The sequence below is a fragment of the Pogona vitticeps genome, chromosome 3 (genome assembly GCF_051106095.1).
Source record: "Pogona vitticeps strain Pit_001003342236 chromosome 3, PviZW2.1, whole genome shotgun sequence".
Taxonomy (NCBI): domain Eukaryota; kingdom Metazoa; phylum Chordata; class Lepidosauria; order Squamata; family Agamidae; genus Pogona; species Pogona vitticeps.
This window is the reverse complement of record NC_135785.1, coordinates 243,052,363-243,073,367: the sequence shown is the minus strand read 5'-3', so window position 1 is coordinate 243,073,367 and position 21,005 is coordinate 243,052,363. Positions and strand designations below refer to the sequence as shown.

Genomic DNA, 21,005 nt, shown 5'->3' with positions numbered 1-21,005 from the left:
CTATCAGTCAAATCAGATTTTTTTTCTGTTCCCATTTCTACTGCTACGATGTTAAACTCATTCTATTGTCCTCTTCATGCTGATGTCTCATTAGAGACCTGGGTTTATTTGGCTTTAATAAAAGGTCTACACTAAATCTTTGGACTTCTGCAGAAAATATTCAATGTTTATACAAAGGATGAATAAATTAAGTGTGCTTTGTCATATTTAGTACCTGGGAGGAGAGCTACTCTTAAGTTACTCAGAAAGATCAAAATATTTTATCCTTTGGCAGTCTTAGAAAAGCGAAGACCAGATTTTCTCTAAGTCTCAAGGGGAATATGGCAACACAAAGCTGCAAGGCTGTAAGATTCCACTGATAGGACCGCTGGGCCAGGAGCCAAGAAGAGGCTTCATTTTTTAAAAATCTGAACACGTCCTTTCTACAAGGTGAAAGTGTTTTTCCCCTTTCTTTCTGAAGGAAAATTCCAGCATTTCCCTTTGAAAGGCTGACTTAAATGAAGAGCATGAACAAACACTGAGATGCGACAGTGCCACAATAGTAACATGCCAGCTAAAGATGGAGAAGTATATAAAGAGTATGGTTTAAAGAAAAGAATCCGAAGCATCTTTCCTATAAGACCTTTTTTTTGAGATGCCTTTTCTAAGTGACCAAAAAGGGGGGGGGGGAGAGAAAGAACACCAAGCTACTTTTAACATGTGAACTAAAACCATCCTGCGTAATGGAAGAAACTGTTGAAAGCACATGTTTGAATTCCACTATCCACAGGGAAATTATTTCTGTGATTTACATTTAGAGATAGGCAAAGAGTCCCCTCCTGACTCTGCTTTGCTAGCAGTATTTCACAGTGGAACGGGAAAAAAATCTAAAATTTGAAGAATTATTTCTTATGTCAGCTGCAGGATGCACACGGTTTATTCCACGAAAATCAGTTTAGATTGCTAGCTACATATTGGAGGCTTTTCTCTTAGCTTTAACAACTCACTGTGTGGCATGCTGTATCACATATTTGGTCTGCCCCAGACTTCTTATCTGTCCGAAGTGGCAGGAACAAAATGGCTATATCTATGTAAAGTTACAGTGCACATTACCCTTTCTGCTAGCAACATGAAAAGCAAGTTTCATTGTGCTCTCTCTTCAAAGTGCTTGTGAAGCATTTCAAGGTGCATAACTTCATAGGCACTTTATGAAGGAGGCTTCCTTTTGAAAATAGTAGCTCTGAACAGGAACAACAAGAAAAAATACAGAAAAAGAGGAGCAAACAGACAGTGGCTGAAATCCTATTGCTCAGTGTAAGGAGCAGAAATTAATGTTGGGATTCCAAGCTACAATTAGCTTAAGGAACCTAACTGATCCTTTGGTTTATACTTCCAGAATGATATTAGAAGTTCCCCTCCAGTGTTCTACACATTCCCTAAAAAAGGTGAATCATAACTTTCTAAGCCTTCCTGCCTCCTAAGCAGAATTGTTTGGGAAATTCTATGACTTTGTAAACAGTTCTCCCTTTTTTAAGGATCAGTGTCCTGGTCTTATAAAGAACAAAAACAATTCCGTGCAAATATTCAATTCCTTGCAGGCTGGAAATGAAGCAAGAGTTCCATATACTGAAACCTTATATTTAAGGATGAATAGAGTTTTCTGTCAAAATAAATTCTACTAATGACACAGACCATTACCTTTATCGCCAAGGTCTCTAAAAAAGGTTGGCCCTGGTTTAGCCTTTGATACATTTGCTAGTGCAGAATCTACTTCCTTTGAAAAAACAAAATAAATACCAAGTTAGTCCTGGAAGAGGAATCCATTAAAACAAGTAGCATAAAGAACAAGAGTTCTCTTGAAACATAGCAGGAACACTTTGCTTACCTTTTTTGTCAGTTTCTTGGCCAAAGTTTTACCTGTAAAGGAAGGAGAGAGAAAAACCCACTCAATCATCTGTAAGTCAAAACTTTGATCAAATTCTGCAGTTTTTCTTCAGGCTTAAATAGGAAAAATATAAGTAATATGAAACAGAAAAAAAACTGCCTACTTCAAAATTCACACAATGCTCAGGAAAACACAGCTCAAACCTAATAGGAATTGTCTGTTCAGATGTTCCTTCAATATAGAACAATGATAGTACAATTAACTAGATATTCTTAAGCTTTTATTAACATACATTTCCAGAGGTAGTAGTAGTGATAATGCAAAATGGTGATTATGCAAACAAATATAACCTGCCTCCAAAAACTCATGGGAACATCAGGCAGAAAAAGTGTCAAAAAACAATGAAGTCAAAATCCTGTGGGATTTTTGGATCCAAACTGATAGACATCTTAGTCCTAACACACCAGACATAGCAGTAATAGAACTCAGAAATGTCTGGATAATAGACATTGTAATTCTAGGGGATGCCAGAGTTGAAGACAAAGAATTGGAAAAACTAACAAAATACAGAGACATAGCAATTAAAATATCCTGCTTGTGAATGAAACACACTTCAAGTGGTCCGCATTGTCATCGGGGCTTTGGGAACAATATCAAGAAATTTCACACAGTACTATAAGCAGTTGCAGATTTCAGAAATAACAATCAGAGTTACAAAAAATGGCAATAGTAGAAACAGTATACATGTGCGCTAATATTTAACAGATACTTAAGTTCCGGGCAAAACTTATGCAATACCAGTCAATAGTTTTATAATTTTGACTGACTATGTTTGGTACTTTTGAATGATAGTAACAATGTGCAGTTAAGTCAATTCTGACTTATGAGAACGCTTTCCGGGATTTTCTGGGTGGAGAGTACTCAAAAATGGTTTACTGTTTCCTTCTGTTAGGAAGCATCCTGGAACTGTGCACTTTGCACAAGACCACACAGACTTGATCTTCTCCCTGGAGGCACAGTATAGAATTGAATTCCCAAACTCTATCTCTCCAGCCAGATACTTAACTCACTGAGCTATCCAACCAGCTCAAGTTATATTACCTTAAGACAAATAACAGAGAAAAGTAGTCATACAGCAAGCTGAACACTACTAAAATGTTCAAAACATATTGTAGTAGAAGACCACCATTATGTTGGAGGAGATCCACACAAGAGTGAGGTTGTATGGCATGACCCTGCACATATTAAATTCAGCATGACTCTTTAATCACCGCCCAATGTATTTTATCTAATTTCAGGTTTGCCTTCAAACTTTTTCATGAAATTTACTACTTTGACTTAATCCCATACAAGTCTCCTACCATATGATTCTACATAATTTAATACAATAGTGCAACGGCAAGCAGGAAAAGTAAAGAAAGGGTGGAGCCAGTGTAGTATGATAGTCAAAGCAAAAGACTAACTTGGGTCCATATTTCTGTTTGGTCATAGAAATGGGAAAACCACTTTTTAAATATCTTGCATACCTTGAAAACGCTATGAGGGGCATGGCTTGATGGCAAACAAGTACCTCTACAGAGGCATCACATTTGCTTCAAATAATGTATCTTTTTCTTCCTGATGGCAGGCAGAAAGAAAGGAAAGGGTAATGGAAGACATTACTCTACAAGCTAAACAGGATGTGGCACAAACCTGCTTTTCAAAACATGGACCCACCTTTGTGTCTCTAAACTCAACGTAGCCTTTAAGACCTGATAAGATTAAGGAAGAGGGCTTTCCCCCTTCCACAGTAAGGAAAACTATTCCCTGTTCCTAAACGTGGTTCTTTTGGTTAGCTTTGAGGAGGAGGCTTTCAGAAACATTGCCCTGTTCTCCATAAATTTATAAAATATGTTCAGAAGGAAAGCTGAGGAAGGTCACTTTACTTACAATGTTCCAGTCAAAGTAGATTAGCTTATTCCTAATACTCCAAAATGAAGTGTTTTCACTCCACTACCCCACCCCACAAGAACAAACAAAAGCAATACACCTGTACCAGGGTGGGCAACATGTAACCCCTGCAAGCCTGACATGCGTATGCATGAGAGCGAGCTCCACCCCTCTGTGGGAGCGCCACCCCCCCAACCGGTCCACAGTTGGGAAAAGGTTGGGGACCACTGTTCTAGAAGGTTCAGGGGATCAAAATGATATGAGGTACGTCAGAACAAAAAATTAAAAATAAAAATCTTGCAACATGAAAACCCAATACACAGTTATAAAAATGTCAAAGCCATTTCATCCAGTGATTTAATGAATTGGTACCAGTAATTCAAAGAGATTAATATAAAGTATATAATGTGAAGATATTAATCTGGAATGGGGAAATGAGGACTGAATGGCTCATCCACAAGACCCTCACCTCCTCAATGCAGTGGACCTCTCAAAGCTATCTGGCTTGCCTCTTTATTATGGCATTCCATCACACAGTTACTGGGAGGCAACCTACAGTCTTTGAATGCTTCTGGGAATACTCAATTTTATTGCTGTTTTATCATTTTCACTCCATGTACTTTAACTCATGCAAAGTGAAGGCAAATATGAAGAAATATACTGACGGCAATGAAAGCTAACATTCAGTGCTTTAAAATATTTTTTTATTGTTATAAACATGAAAGAATGGAAAGTGCTTCAAGACTGATAGCGTCCAAGCCTATGATGGAATTTTGGCTCATGAAATAAATGGAATGTTTTTCACGCCATCTCCACTTTTTTGAATATCCAAATATTTGGCTCTTAAACAATATATAGCGGATCCATGAAGCACTAACTAGGCATAGATACATTGTGTTACAGACAGACGGGCATTTTTTGGCCTCATAAGTAAAGATACATATATAGTTGCAGGCTGGCTTTATAAAAGGTGAACATCTGTTCAGTAGGACAGTTTAAACTTGAAACAGAAAATATCACTTACGTTCTGATTTGTCAAACATCACTGAAAACAGAAAGTCCCTTGGGGTCATGTAATATTCTCCTTCATATTCCAAAGAAGCAAACTGCAGGAAACGTTTCTTTCGTATGGAAAGCTTTTCCGCCATGTCTTCATCTATATCCTCTTCTTTCTACAAATAAAAGGGTGATAAATTGACATAGTTAAAATTGTAGACAATGCCACCCATAAGCCAAGGTTGAACCAATAGAGCTAATTATCATGTACAACAATCTACATTTATTCAAATACAGTCATGTCATCTTCTGGTTGCTGCACAATGCTGCACAATGGTGGAGGGTGGGTTTTCACTTAACTGGGGCTCATTTTTGGGGTAGGGCTTATATTATATTACAAGCATCCTGATAAATCACACTAGGGCTTATTTTCAGGTTAGGTCTTATTTTTGGGGAAACAGGGTACAGTGATGCTTTGAGTTATGAACTTAATTGGTTCCGGAACTCCGGTTGTAACTCGAAATGGTCATAAATCGAAGCACCATTTCCCATAGGAATGCAATGAAATGCAATTAATCCTTTCCGGCTGAAAGTAAAAAAAGAAAAGAAAAGCGAACAAACTGTGCAAGACCCATTGGAAATGCAAAAAAAAGCGAAGCAAAAAGCAAACAAACCCCGCATGACCCATACGAAATGGGGGAAAATCCAAAAAGCAAACAAACCCCACAAGACTCATCGGAAATGGGGGGGAACCAAAAACCAAATAAACCCCGCAAGACCCATCACACCATAGAAACATAATCCCACCACCCAGCCCAAAACTATGCTGCAGAACCCACCCAAAACAGTTTTTATAAAGCCGAAAACAGCACTTTACCTTACCAGGCAGTCCAAAGCCTCCTCTGATCACACTCACTCTAACCATTGGGGCGAAAGAGCTACAGCCTCTTCGCCTACCAACAGTTAGCAATTTGAATTCCCCACCTTTTCCCCTGCCTTTTTCTGTTCGTAACTGGCAGCTCCGGCCGCAAGTAGAAGCAAAATTTTGCGTCCGGAGCTGGTCGCAACTCGAAATGGTCGTATGTCAGGACGTTCATAAGTCAAGGCACCACTGTATATGTTTTTTGCATTAGGTTTACTAAAGAACCTGAAAGCTACGTAGAACAAATACATAGCTGACATTGCATATTAATTTATAAAAGTCTTTCCATTTACTATAAAGGTAACCTTAACAAAAGATTGGCAGCAACAAATTTCTTTTAAAAACACTTCTATGAGGCAGAAGACATAACAATACTTGTATTTTATCATTATGAATACAAAAGAAAAAATAACCACAATGAAACACATTTAGTTAAGATGATGTGTAACATTTCAGATAAAGAGTTCAGTTCTTCAATTGTGTGTAGATGGAGCAAGGGTGTTCTCACATATCGTATGTTCTTCAGCAGCAAGGCACAAAGTGAGTGAAGGATGAAATTTCAACTTAAACCTAACTGCTTTTGTGGTTTTTAGTCAGATCTCCAGTGTTAACCAGGACTGTTAATGGGAGATTCTCTGATAGTTAATAGTGAATTTGACTTGAATGACTTCAAAGAAGACTCCAGTGACGCAAGTGTCTTCCCCTTCCATTGACGTGGCAACTGATCAGCTGCTAGGAAGCAATTTATGTCTCAGCATTGTTTGACTCCAGCTACAATTCAGCTTGTGAAGAGACATGCTTCAAGGCAGCAGGGTTTTTTTTTTTTTTGTAAGCTAATTTTTAATTTCAGCTATAAATCTTCTCAGGTTCATTTGAAAACACACACAATGGTTTTCTCCCATTTTCAGGTGTACGTAAAAAATCTGGCCTGAGGCAGCTATAAGGGCACACTCATAATGTTTCTCCCCAACCCCTGTTAAGCCTCTTTAATTTATCTTAGGGGAGAACAATGGATTTTAATCATAGACCATTTAGTTGTACCAAAGCAACCTAATTTAAAAAGCTCTCCACTTTTGTTTCCTCAAATCTCAGCACTTACCATAAATGTTAACATACCTCATTGTTAGTTATTAACAATGGGATACTGTAAACGTTTTCAGGGAAGAGGTTTCATACGCACATTTACACATTGTATTTAACCAATATATATAAATACTTAACGTTTACTTCAATTCCCCACTGTGTCTCCTTGACAGGGGCTCTCAAGGAGACACAGGGTCCCTTAGGGTTCCGTCCAGCTCTGCAGTTCTAAGATTATGATTATTATTCCTTTCATTTTGTTTCTTCCTACTATTTTCCTGCTCTTTGTACCATTGTATCTTGTTGACCACCTTTCCCCTCCCAATGCAATGTCATTTCCTTTTTCTTTCTCCAACACAGTATAAATGAAAGAGGAGGCAATGGCTTTCCAGATGTTAGACTGCAACAGTCATCAGCCTAGCCAACTTAGCCAGTGTGTGTGTATGATGCTGGGGAAACTGCATCATCAGAAGGACCACACATTCTCTAGCCCAGTGATGGCGAACCTATGGCACACGTGTCACAGCTGGCACACAGAGACCTCTCCCTCGGCACGCAAGAGGAGCGCTACCCCGACCCCCTGCAGCCGAATCTCAAACTGCACGATCATCAGCCACCTCTCCCTGCTACCTTCCTTGGTTACAGCACTACAGCACTTGTAAATCAGTTTAGAGATCGTAGATAAGGCTGCTTTATTGTTTACGGCTGTAGAACAGCCCCGGGCAGTCAACCCGGCTTGTGAATGACTACTTCCACCGGAGGTGGAAAGCTCCAATTAAGGTGGGAAGGAAGGTGCAAGAGAGGGACGGGTGGATTCATCAGCTTGTTTAAATGTATGTAGAAAATTGGGGGAGGACGTATAGGTATGTGTGTATGAGAGAGAGAGAGAGACTGACTCAACATCATGAAAAAAGGAACTGAGACAAGTACCCTTTATTTGGTTATTTTAGCTTCTAATGAAAGTCCACACATAATTTGCTTTACTTATCTCTCTGACAAGTCATGGTATCTTTAAAACTCATTTCCAACACTAAATTTCAAATAAGTTAAATGTGTGTATATACTTTATGTAGTGTATAAAATGTAGGTATACACTTTAAACGTTTGCACTCCTGTATATAGCTGCTTTTCTGAGGCTTGGCTTACTTTGGAGGAAACAAGTCCAGGATTTCAATGTGGCAAGTGATGTTAGTCAACAGCTCACAACTGACTTACAACAGGCAGCCTGTTATTCCATGTGCTTGGATGAAAGCATAGGTATTAATAATTATGCAAAGCTAGCGGCAATTTTGCGTTATGCTGTTGGTGACATCATGAGAGAAGAGCTGGTAAACTGTTGTCTTTCCCTGGAAGAACACAAGGGAGAGATATCTACAATGTTGTAATGGAAGCTTTTTTTGTCACAAAACATAAGAACAGAAAAAGTAGTTTCAGTTATTAGAGACGGGGCACCTTGCATGGTGGGGGTAACATCTGGTTTCATACAGTACTTTGTTAAAGAAGCAAAACATCCAGTCATTCAGTTTCATTGTACAGTATTATACATCAAGAAGTTCTTTGTGTCAGGGAAAGCAGCAAAAAATTAGACGATATTCTCAGAGCTGTCACAAAAATGGTGAATTGCATCATGGCTAGTGCTCTTAATTTCCGGCAATTCCAAGCACTTCTCGATGAGGTTCAGGCACAGTATAATACTTTATGTACAATAATGTCCTGTGGCTTAACAGAGGATGAATCCTGGAGAAATCTGTAGCCTGCTTTGATGAAATTAGGCTGTTTATGACTGAAAAAGAACAAGAATATCCACAGCTCACTGATATGGCCTGGCTTACCAACCTCATGTTTTTTTTTACGGATTTTACAGCACACTTCAATGTACTGAATGAAAAACTAAGGTTTAGGGAAAACAGCAGAAAGGATGTTTTGTGACATCAGAAAATTTGAGAGAAAACTGCAGGTTTTTGAGAGAGACCTGGAAAGTGGGCAGCTGAAATATTTTCCAAATCTAAAAATGTATTTGAAAAATTCTACATTTATGGACACTCCTACAAGCCATCAGGAAATCTACAAGGAATTTCCTAGCATTGAAGCAGCTGCAAAGGGGAATTTTAGGAACGGATTTTTACATTACCGTAAGAGGGAGACAACCCTGTGTTTTCTTACTTCTCCATGAAGCCAAATTTGAAGAACTTGATCTTTCCTGCTTACAGTGGTTAGATTTTGGAAATCTGGAAATTGAGCTATTAGAATTTCAAGAAAACTGTATCTGGAAAAATAAATTCTATGACCTGCGTGCAACACTGGAGAAAATAGAGTGTGAAGGGATGACAAAGGACAGCACAGCTGGTCGTTCTGAAAATGAAATCCTTAAAGTTTGGAATTCTCTGCCAAATAATTTTAAGTCAATGAAAGCACTTGGGATTGCTCTTCTTACTTTCTTTGGATCATCTTACACTGTGAGCAGCTGTTTTCAGCTTTGAATTATATCAAATCTGATACCAGAAACAGACTGACAGATGACATGAGTGCTGCATGTGTTGCTCTCAGACTAACTGCATATGAGCCAAGGTTTGACAAATTATTAGCATGCATACAACATCAAAAATCACATTAATTGTGCAAAAGCATGCCAAGTTGAGTATCCCTTATAAAAATTACATGCATATAATTATTTTAAACGTTTGTATAAATTACCTGGCTTCAGACTATGTGTTCAATGTATTCTTTTAATATTTTTCCATTTACTAGAGTTAATGGTTATTTTTCAATAAAAAAGTGTTTGTATCATTAAAAGTTCTGTTATTGTTTTTTTTTCTTTGAAGAAAAAAAGGTGTTGATTAATTCAGACAACTGTATGAGTTTTTTTTCTAAACTAAAACCTCAGTATTCAGGTTTAATTGCAGTGTTGGCACTTTGAAATAAATAATTTGATTTTATGTTGCCGTTTGGGCACTCAGGCTCAAAAAGGTTCACCATCACTGCTCTAGCTCTTTTATTACTGTAGTGACTGTGTCTGTATTCCTAAACCAATTCATCCCATTTCCTCTTTTCACAAGAGAACAAGAAGCAAACATGACTAGCATGGTTTTCCTGTTTTCTGATCATGAGGTGTAGTGCCTGACGTTCCCAGGTATAGCTTCAGCACCAAAGTTCCTATTACCCACCTTCAACGTCTGTCTACAAATTTTCCATTTCTAGTCTGATGGGCATGGAATTTGAATCCAGGCTTCCTGAGGCATAGTCCATCACTCTACCTGTTATACCATACTGATGAATACTGCTCAATGTCATGAGGGTGGCATGCACTCTCTGGTCTCTTTCTCAAGGCACAGCAAACCCAGTACTCCACTTTGTAGATTATACATCATTGTACTTTTGGACTACAACATCCGAAACTGCTGCCTAGAGGATTTCAGGAGTTGTAATCCAAAAACAAAAATCTGTACACTTCTACTTTATGTACTGGAGATTTAAAACAATGAACAAAAGCTCCCCTTTCTTAAAAAAAGTGCTTAGTCTATTAGCAGAAGTTCAGCTTATATCCTGTTTCTATGTGAAGTAATCTAATATAACGGAAATAGTCATTGTAAGATTTAACCTTATTATACCTTCCCTCTGTCTTCTTTCTAATGTCAAAACTGAGCTAGTGGGACAAAGCGAAGCAGGAGAAAAATCAAACTAAGCTATCAGGAGTTTTCTCTTCTAGCAACTTTTCTCAATGTACTGTAGTACTGTTTTGATATGTCAGGCTAAAACACCCATCATTCCCAGCAAATTTGGGAATAATAATGCGTCTTGAACAAGAAACCAGTGAGTTCCTGTCAGGCTCATGAGATTGAGCAGTATTCATCCAGCACAGTATAAGACAGTGGTTCTTAACCTTTGTTACTCGGATGTTTTTGAACTGCAACTCCCAGAAACCCCAGCCAGCACAGTTGGTGGTGAAGGCTTCTGGGAGTTGCAGTCCAAAACTCCTGAGTAATGCAAGGTTAAGAACCAGTGGTATAAGAGGTAGAGTGATGGACTCAGGAAGCCTGGGTTCAAATCTCTGGTTGGTAATGGAAACTCAATTGCTTGTGGGGGGTTAAGGAGGTGGACCACAGCAAAATATGGCAAGTCGTTAAAGAAATGGGAGTGCCTGATCACCTTACCTATCTCCTGAGAAATCTATATGTGGGACAGGAAGCAACAGAACTGGATATGGAACAACTGATTGGTTCAAAATTAGGAAAGGAGTACAACAAGACTGTATATTGTCTCCCTGCTTATTTAACTTATATGCAGAATACATCATGAGAAAGGCAGGACTGGACGAATCCCAAACTGGAATTAAGATTGCCGGAAGAAATATCAACAACCTCCGATATGCAGATGATACCACTCTGATAGCAGAAAGTGAGGAGGAATTAAAGAACCTCTTCATGAGGGTAAAAAAGGACAGCGCCAAAATGGTCTGAAGCTCAACATCAAAAAAACTAAGTTCATGGCCAATGGTCCCATCACCTCCTAGCAAACAGAAGGGGAAGATATGGAGGCAGTGACAGATTTTACTTTCTTGGGCTCCATGATCACTGCAGATGGAGACAGCAGCCATACTTGGGAGGAAAGCGATGACAAACCTAGACAGAATCTTAAAAAGCAGAGACATCACCTTGCTGACAAAGGTCTGCATAGTCAAAGCTATGGTTTTTCTAGTAGTGATGTATGGAAGTGAGAGCTGGACCATAAAGAAGGCTGACTGCTGAAGAATTGATGCTTCTGAATTGTGGTGCTGAAAGAGACTCTTGAGAGTCCCCTGGACTGCAAGGAGAATAAACCTATCTATTTTGCAGGAAATCAACCCTGAGTGCTCACTGAAAGGACAGATCCTGAAGCTGAGGCTCCAATACTTTGGCCATCTCATGCAAAGAGAAGACTCCCTGGATAAGACCCTGATGTTGGGAAAGTGTGAAGGCAAGAGGAGAAGGGGATGACAAAGGACTAGATGGTTGGACAATGTCATCGAAACTACCAACATGAATTTGACCAAACTCCAGGAGGCAGTGGAAGATAGGAGGGCCCGGTGTGCTCTGGTCCGTGGGGTCACGAAGAGTCAGACACGACTTAATGACTAAACAACAACAAAAGGATGCTAGTGTTGTAATTCAATACATCCAGCAGGAACCATGTTAGGAAAAAAACTGCCCTAGAGACATCTTCCACGGAGACAAAACAGAAATCTGCATTTGGTCATTTTATATTAATACTTTTACCTACCTCATTGGGTCATCACAGAAGTTATATACAAAACAACTAGCACTCAACCCACATGTTCAAGCAGGAAAAAATACACTTGTATAATCATAAAGCACAATAATTTACAGGCAGATTGCAGTCTTATTTCTACGCAGACATTTGCAATTTAATGTTGAAACACCACAGAATGCAACCAATGAACTCCTTCCCCCACCACCCAGTGTTGATAAAAGATATTAGAGTCATGGTAACCACCATGAAAAGCAAGCACATATGTCTTTTAGACTGACGTTTCCTGTTACAACTGTATTTCAATGCTTAGTATGTATTCCGAGAACTATTACCTTATGAATGAATATGTATGTCACTAGTATTACATTCTTGCTGCTAAAAAGGCTTCACATAGTTGGTGGGAGGACTGTTATTGTTGTTGTTTTTAATCCAGCAAGCTCCAGCTTGGTTCAGATTTTTTTTTTCAAATACAAACTGGAGGGGTGGGGTGCTGAAGAAATCTGAGGAGAACACAAAGGCAGGGAAGGCCCACAAGTTCTAACAAGACAGAAGCTTGTTTATTTAACAAGCCATATATTAACACTCCAACCTGCAAGCTATCACACTGAACTACTTCAAAACAACAGTACAGTAATCACTGCTTATTTAAGATACATACACCCAGGGATACAACTGTTTTGTTTGCATTTTAGTTATCAACCAGCTTGTAGAGAGTAGTCTACATGTTCCAATGAGAGGTGGGATTGCGTTCTTCTCTCAACTTGCAGGCAGTTCCTGTTGGAGAGCTGCCAGGTCTCAAGCCTACCTGGAAATCATAGCCTCCAGGTGCTTTCCCTAGTAACAATAACGGAGTCCTGTGGCACCTGAAAAGACAAGTATTTCCATGCTTTCATGACCTACAGCCCACTCTGTTTGCCTTATGAAGTATATATGGACACATATATACATACACACAGAAACCAATAGATGAAAAAATTATACTTGGTAGCCAAAAAGCATCAGTTAGCAGGTTTTTATTATTATGTATTATTATGTATGTTATTCTATTATATTTTATCAGTCATGTAAGCCGCCCTGAGTAGACTTTGTCTGGAGGGCCGGGATATAAGTCTAAATAAAGTAAAATAAAGTAAAGCCATCAAAAGTAAGAGACACCACCTGTCAAAATATATGCAAGTTACACACTGTGAGGTTCATGACAGCAATTATCCTCTATAACTGGTGTTACACAAGGTTACAGTTCTGAATTTGTATACATTTGACCTCTCTGTAGAAATGTCACCATTACCACTCTTTAATAGCTTTTTGATTTGATTATTAATAACTTATTCTCCCTTCCTATCTGTACATTCACATTCCTACCTATTTACTTGTACGCACGTCATCATCGTTTAGTCGTTTCCGACTCTTCATGACCCCATGGACCAGAGCATGCCATGTGCCAAATGAGTGTCATACCTATCTGATGAAGCTCTAATCCAACAAAACATCTGACACAATAAAGCGATTAAGTTTGCATGTGTACATGTTTGCTATTTGTATGATTATTATGGTCACCCCTCAACAACTCAGTTCCTACATGATGGTCCTTCTGGAGTATCTCCATTAGATAACTGCATATTGCAAACACTTACAAGAAGAATACACTGCTTATAGTCAGAGTGCTCTCTTTTTTGTGCTATGTTTTAATATTAGGAACTAAGCCTCAGCACTGAAAGAAGACAGAGAAGATCTCTCTCTCTCTCTCTCTCTCTCTCAGAGGTTAACCGTAGCCATCTTGCTTTCAGTAACACCTTTGCTGCATGATCAGGTTTTTGCTTACTAAGACAAGAATAGATAAAGAAGGGAGGCCGCCTGCATTCCGTTGCTTGTAAGTAACTGGCCTAACGAAAAGTCTGTCCTTGAGAAGAGGGGTGTTAGACACAGAGAAATTAATTACTGCTCAAAGCAGGGTTCATGCAGGAATGTGTACCAATTATAGAAACTCCTCCCATTTCTCCACCTCTTCCCAACCCCCTTGGCCCCTCTTTCATGTTATGCCTTATAAAAATGTATATTTTTGTATCAGGGACAAGCTTCTTCTCTGTATGTTAAGCTCTGTTTCTCAAGAAGGCTACTGGACAATTAGGAGTGACTCAATAAGAAAAGGAAGAGAACAAAGAACAAAGCTGAATAAGTTTACAAGTGCATGGGAAGTGACACAGGATGTAAAGAAAACAACTACTTTGTTGTTTTAGTCATTTGTTATCTATGAAGAATTTGACCAAACTCCGGGAGGCAGTGGAAGACAGGAGGGCCTGGCATGCTCTGGTCCATGGGGGTCAGGAAGAGTCGGACAGAACTTAATGACTAAACAACAAAATCTATGGAGATGTGAAAAAGAACTGTGCCAGAACCTTGACCAATCTGCATAGTAATCAGATTGGCTGGGAGGTTGCAGGTGGTGGGCCTATCCGGAAAAGCCTGAAGGAAGAGGGGCTTGGAGAGCTGAAATGGAAGCAAAAGAAAAATGTAACTGAAGGAGGAAGCTGTTTTGGGGCAACTGGGCTGTAACTAAAGAAAAGCTGATGTTGTAATCTGTTTCCCTAGAAATTGTTATTTTGTAATAAAAGATTACCACGTTTCATTCTTTAACCACTTGGGTCTGATACAGTTAATGGCTGGAGTCAAGGATTTTAAAAGGTGATTTTTAGAACTGACAAGCCTGGGTAGCGGCCAGTCTCAGAAACATAGCAGAAATGGTAAACAAAGAGAGAAAGGAGGGAAAAGAATTCACAGAATCACATAAAATTTGAAAGGGTGACACATTGTTTAGTTAGTCCAGCCCCCAGCTGATGCAACACATTGGAAGCTAAAACATATGAAAAAGAAACTATATGAAACTATATAAAAAGAAAGAAGAGCAGCAGAAAATTGAGATCTGTTTTGAACAGTTCAGGTGTAATTGCCAGGCCTACTTGTTAACTCACTACTGGCACCACACATACCAAAAGGAATGGCAGTGTCTGAAAATCCAAAAAGCACATGAAGATGATGAAGAATTTTCTCAGTGGTTAAAAAATCCAGACACTGTTATTGAAAATGGAGGGTTATGATCTAAAAATGGGTTGGCATGCATATGTGTGGTATGGGAAATACAAAGAACAATCACATTTTGCAGAACATATTCTGAGGAAGGCGCTCTGCTTAGTATGGGAAAAATTTCAAATACAAACCTAGAAGAAAATTCCAACAGAAGGGAGCGTTACTCATGTATAAAGACTTATTAACTAAAGATCATAATACAGTGGTGCCCCGCATAACGAGTGATTCATTTAATGACGAATCTGCATAGCGATGTGTTTTTTGCGATCGCAAAAGCGATCGCATTGCGATGTTTCTAATGGGAAAAAAATCGCTCTGCGATGATTGGTAAGCATTTTGCTTACCGATTTTCGCATAGCGATGTTTTTTTAACAGCTGATCGCCAGTTCCAAAATGGCCACCGGGTAAAGAAAATGGCCGCCCGCTGTTTCGCCCCCTTTCCTCGCTTACCAGGCAGCGAAAATGGCGGCCGCATGGAGGATTTCCGCAGAACAGTGAGTTTCTTGCCCATAGTAACACATTAAACGTGTTTTAATGCGTTCCTATGGGCTTTTTTGCCCCGCATAGCGACGAATCCACATAGCAATAATTTTTTCGGAACGGATTATCATCGCTATGCGGGGCACCACTGTATAAAAGATAAACAAGTTCTAGAGAAACTGGGCCTAGCTACAGATTGGTGGTCAATGCTGAAATTAGAATTGAGCTATAAAAAGGAGAAAATTATGGGCTTTTTTGAGAGGAAAGTCCAGATGGATGAATTATGAATTTACACTAATGACAAAATAATTTTAAAAACATATACATGCTTATTAGAATGCAACTTAGAGGATGACAGGGTGAAGCAGGCGATGGTAAAATGGGCACAAAATTTTGGGTACATTATTGATATTGACAAATGGACAAAGATGTGGAAAGAGAATCATAAAATAGTTAAGCCAGTGAATCATAGAGAAAACATCCTTAAAATGTTTCATAGATGGCATTTTACTCCTGTAAGATTGGCAAAAATGTCAGAAGGTAAGAGTAATGTTTGTTGGAAGTGTAAAAAAAATCCAGAGACTTATTATCATATGTGGTGGTCATGTGAAAAAGCAAATAAATTTGGATACAGGTTTGGGAAATGGTAAAAGAGATTGTTCAACAAAAACTAAGTTTTAAACCTGAAATGTTATTATTGAATATAATGCCAGAAATTATTGACAAGAAAATAAAATATAGTGTACTGTATATATTCACAGTAGCTAGATTACTCTCGGCCCAAAAATGGAAGAATGTAGAGACACCAACGATGGATGAGTTATTGAAGACGCTATTGGATATTGCAGAACTAGACATACTTTCAGAAGCACTATGGGATCAACCAAGGGACTTTGTAAAGCAAAGCTGGAAGATGATATATAATTAGACCCAGAAAAAGACAGGAACTTACAGAGAAAATTAATCTATAGCGAACCAGCGCTCCCCGGAATCCCCTCGAAGATGTTCCGATAACCAGACAACGGTGAAATCTCTGATCCATAGGGGAAGGATGGATGTTTAGCTGTGGGTGTTTTTTTTTGTTAATTATCTGTTAGATTGTTAAGTTTGTATGTTTAGATATGAATAAAATGGTTTTTAAAAAATCCAGACACTGCAGAAAAGTGTCAGCTGATGCAAACACACATTTGGAACTCTATAGACAATACCAATATTTCCACATCTCTCTCGAGCACTCTTCTGCATAATTCAGTTTTATGCAAGACTGGGAGATGTACTTTGGTCAGACAGTGTCCCCTTATAATGAAATCTCAACATGCAACAGAGTGATCCTCAAGAAAAAAAATACTAATTTCCACATTCACAACTTGATTTTCTCTAACGAAAGTGGCTTACAAAATAAAAATGAACTCTTTTCTTCTGAAAAGGAGCTCAATATATAATTTTACATGTTTAAAAATAGTTATAACACTTTAATCATACCATGGTTGCCTCTGAGGGCTTATCTGAAAGTATGCTAATGTTCACACACATAAAATGTTTTAAACAGTGACTAAATATGTGGAACCTTTCACAAAACGTGTTAACTAGAAACAGCCTTTGATTTCCATACCAGTAATTAAAACAGACTAGCACTCAAAACACAACTGAAAATGAAGATACAAAATGCCTTGGGCTGAGAAGTTAGTCTAGATGTTTATTTCAGTTTCCGTCCAGCTAGGGTTTTATTTTATTCTAAATCATGTTTGCTTTGTACTATTGAGATGCAAGCGTTTCAGAATAAAATCTAAGTACTGGCATGGAGGAAACATTAATTTTACACACCAAAATGTGTCCCCCCCCCCAAATTTTGGTTTGTGTACTCAAGTGTTTTCAAAGGCATGCTTACATTTATTCACAGGTGTACACATCCACCATGCCTGGCGTGCTCTGGTCCATGGGGTCACGAAGAGTCGGACACGACTAAACAACTAAACGAACGAACGTACACATCCATGAAAGAAAGCACTAGTACTCATCCCATTTTGGGGGGGCATCCACACACACGTTGGCTGAAATTCTGTTGCTTAGCATAATAAATTGCAATTAGGGCAGGCCCACTGACTCTGTGGGGATTTGGTGGGTCAACTCCTCTGTACAGTCCATTGATTCAAATGGGCTTACTCTAGTTTTCATTCACTATGCTAAAGCAGATAGCAACTAGATTAAGCTCATTTGAATCAACGGATCTTACAGAGGAGCTGACTCATCAAATCCCCACTGATTCAGTTAACCTACACTAAGCAACATGGTTTCAGCCCTGGAGGTATAGATAATTTAAATCAATAAAGTGGGTTCAGGGATGTTATTCAACTTTTCACTTTAGAAGTCTAGAAATGTTTTAGTAAACAGTAGTTCTGAAAACCTTGTTAAGCCTCTGCCAAAGGAAGTTCTTTCCATGAAACCTATTGTCTTACTTGTTTAGCACTTATTTCTCCATCGGTAAAATATATGCACTAGTTTTAAAAGAAACCCTGAAATGAGGTCATCTCTGTGTTTTGATCTTCTCTTTCTTTTCCATCTCACACAGATGCAATTCAGTCAGAATTTGTAAAATATATTTTTCATATACCATATTTTTCCGTTTATAACATGCCCCTGTTTATAAGAAAACTTCCCCCCATTTTTCTAATCCCAAAATTAAGAAAACTGAGCGTCTGGGATCAGAACGGTGGACATTTTGAGTCCCTGTTGAATCTGAGCCTATAGGCTCTACCTCCAACGAGGTGTGTTCCAATTGGTTTGTTCAGGATCAGCTGACGTCAGTTCCATAAGGCTCATGACTGGAGGAAGCTAAGTCTCCTGGCTGTAGGAAGCTAAGCCTCATGACAGAAGGAAGCCTGTTTACAGAGGCAAGGTATGTGCCGTTTTGTCCTCTCCTCAGCTATCTCAACTTACCTCTGGGTAAAAGAAGCCTCTCAATTTTTTGATTCCAGGGAAAAGTAGTGTATGAAGGAGCAGTAGACCCAAAGGAGAAAGAACAGAGTGAGCCATCCCGTCAGCTAGAGACGTCTGAGCAGGAGAGAGATATAGAAGTAGGAATGACAATAGAAACTGAGGAGTTGAATGTGGAGGAAGGAAAAAGAAGGGAATCAAAGGGAAAGAGGAGAAGATTAAAATATATTTCTAGTGGAAGAGAGAGAGGGAGAAGGGGAGAAGGAATTAATTTTGCCCATGTGGGAGGAGGATATAGGGGAACAAAGTGGGAGGAAACAGTTCAGTATACCTAGGAGAGAGAGAGAGAAAGGATGGGAAGGAAAAAGAGGGGGAGAGAGGAGAATACGAATATGATAGAATACGCATGTTGTTTAAGGACTTCCCTAATTTGAAGGTAGGAGAGTTGCTACCTGACCCGGACAAGTCTAAAGTAAAGGGGACATCAGCAGAAGCTCTAGAATGGATGGTCACGGGCTTTTCGTGGGGACAAGGTCACTCAAGGAAGGTGATTCGGCCAGACACTTCCTTCAACCATCCACCACCGGAGGGAGATTGGGCCAGATACCCTTGTTGTGGAACAATATGCATGGTCTGGAGTGCTCCGCTGAGGAAGCCCACCAATCGGAAACGTTTTGGGCTAGCCCCTCAACGAATCTTGTCAATTTCTAGAAAGAGTTATTGTCCTCACAATTTGGACACTTACCAGATCTTAGTTGCTTAGAACTGATAGAAGTTATTGTACACTCACCTAATTTTAAACTAAATAAATCTGTTAATGTTCAAAAAGAGACTCAATCATCATTTCCCACCAAAAAACAGGAACTGCTTCAGATCTTTAATGAACCCAATCACATAGTGTCTTATACACGAAAAAATATGGCAACTATTTTCAAGCCTCAACCCAGTCACTTGCCAAAGGAAGTTACTGTTACAGCTGCTACTTTAAAAAGTAACTATGTTTCTAAAAATAATTAACAGTTACTTTTTAAAGAAAACTAATGCTACAAGTCTTTGGCCTGTGATACAAAGTACTGTATGTTCTCTTCCTCTCTTCTTTATTGTTACTTCAACACACACAAAGAAGCATGGGACATATATAATCTATCAGAGCATTTAAGTCTATACTCAATCCAAGTTGCTGCTAAAAAGTTTTGGAAGTACTGCAGACAAGGGATGAGGGAGTGGAAATCATGAAAGGAAACACATAGTAAAAGACATTGGGCCATAACAAAAGAAAAAAGAAGACAAAAGCATTGTGATACCTTAAAGTTCTTGTCTTCTTTCTTTATTTTTTTGCCAGATATGCTAGCACTGACTAACACAGCTACCTTTTCTAAAACTACAGCTTTAAATAGGGTTGGCCCATCAGCTCAGCAACACCCTACAAAAGCAAGAATACTCTTACCCTTCATATGTTTGACAAAATAACTTTAGGCTAATGGACAGCCATAAAGATCCAGTTCTAGATTTTTAAAAAAACAACACAACTAAGGCATAGTACATACTATTTAAATTTCAATTTATTTATTCTTATTCTTTAACAAAATATCTGTTATAATGCACAATATAAAGTGCTACACAGTTTTTAGATCCTTTGACTCTTACGTATGCACATCCTTTTCACTTATGAAAATCTGATAGAAATTTTAGTCTGATCCAGCAGGACTATCTAGTCCAGCATTCTGTTCCAACAGTGGCCAAACATATTATTTTGGGAAACGCACAAGGATGACATGAACACAACAGCATATGCCTCCCCCTCCTTCGTCTTTCCTAAAGATTGGCATTAAGACTTATACTGTATTGTCCTTTATACCAGAGGTAACATACAGCCATCATGACTACTAGTCACTGATAACCTTATCCTCCATTAATTTGCCTAATTCCCTCTTAAAGCCATCTCAGCTGATGACCATAACTCCCTCTTGTGAACGCACACATGAACTATGTACTCTGATGAACTATTTGCTTTAATTTGTCCTGAAACCATTCAGCTTCATGGGATGACCCTGTCATGACATGGGTGTTATTCATTTTCTCCACACCATTCTTATATACAGTTCTACAATTCTGTCACCCTTGCCCCCACTTGCCTTTCTTCTTAGCTAAAAGAGTGTCAAGCACTATAACCTGCCAGTCGAAATTAGAGGCTCTGATTTCAGTCTAAGCTTCTTCTCAGTGTACATCAGAGATAAGGGATTTTAGGGAAGGCACCAAAGTTATAGACAACCTTTCACAATGTTATGAGTGTTCATGTTGCAAATATTTACTGTTACACATGTTTTAAAAAAATTAAAGCTATTGTTGCCATTTACAATGAGAAAGTGGGAGGCAAAAACTGAATAATTTACACATCTGCATGCTAGTGCTGTGGGTATGCTATAATTTTCCTCTCTTTCCCGTTACAAAACACTGAAATGAAAGAAA

General features: G+C 38.8%; 1 protein-coding gene across 1 annotated transcript in view; it reads right to left on the bottom strand.

Annotated features, from left to right (window-relative positions):
• Window positions 1–21,005, bottom strand: part of MICU2 (mitochondrial calcium uptake 2) — a 92,220-nt gene that overhangs the window by 36,022 nt on the left and 35,193 nt on the right. Inside the window, exons 2-4 of the mRNA XM_020802043.3 lie at window positions 4,818–4,965; window positions 1,865–1,896; window positions 1,678–1,753 (exon numbers count right to left, since the gene is read on the bottom strand). Coding sequence (XP_020657702.3) covers window positions 1,678–1,753; window positions 1,865–1,896; window positions 4,818–4,965 — 256 coding nt within the window. The remainder of the gene's footprint in view (window positions 1–1,677; window positions 1,754–1,864; window positions 1,897–4,817; window positions 4,966–21,005) is intronic.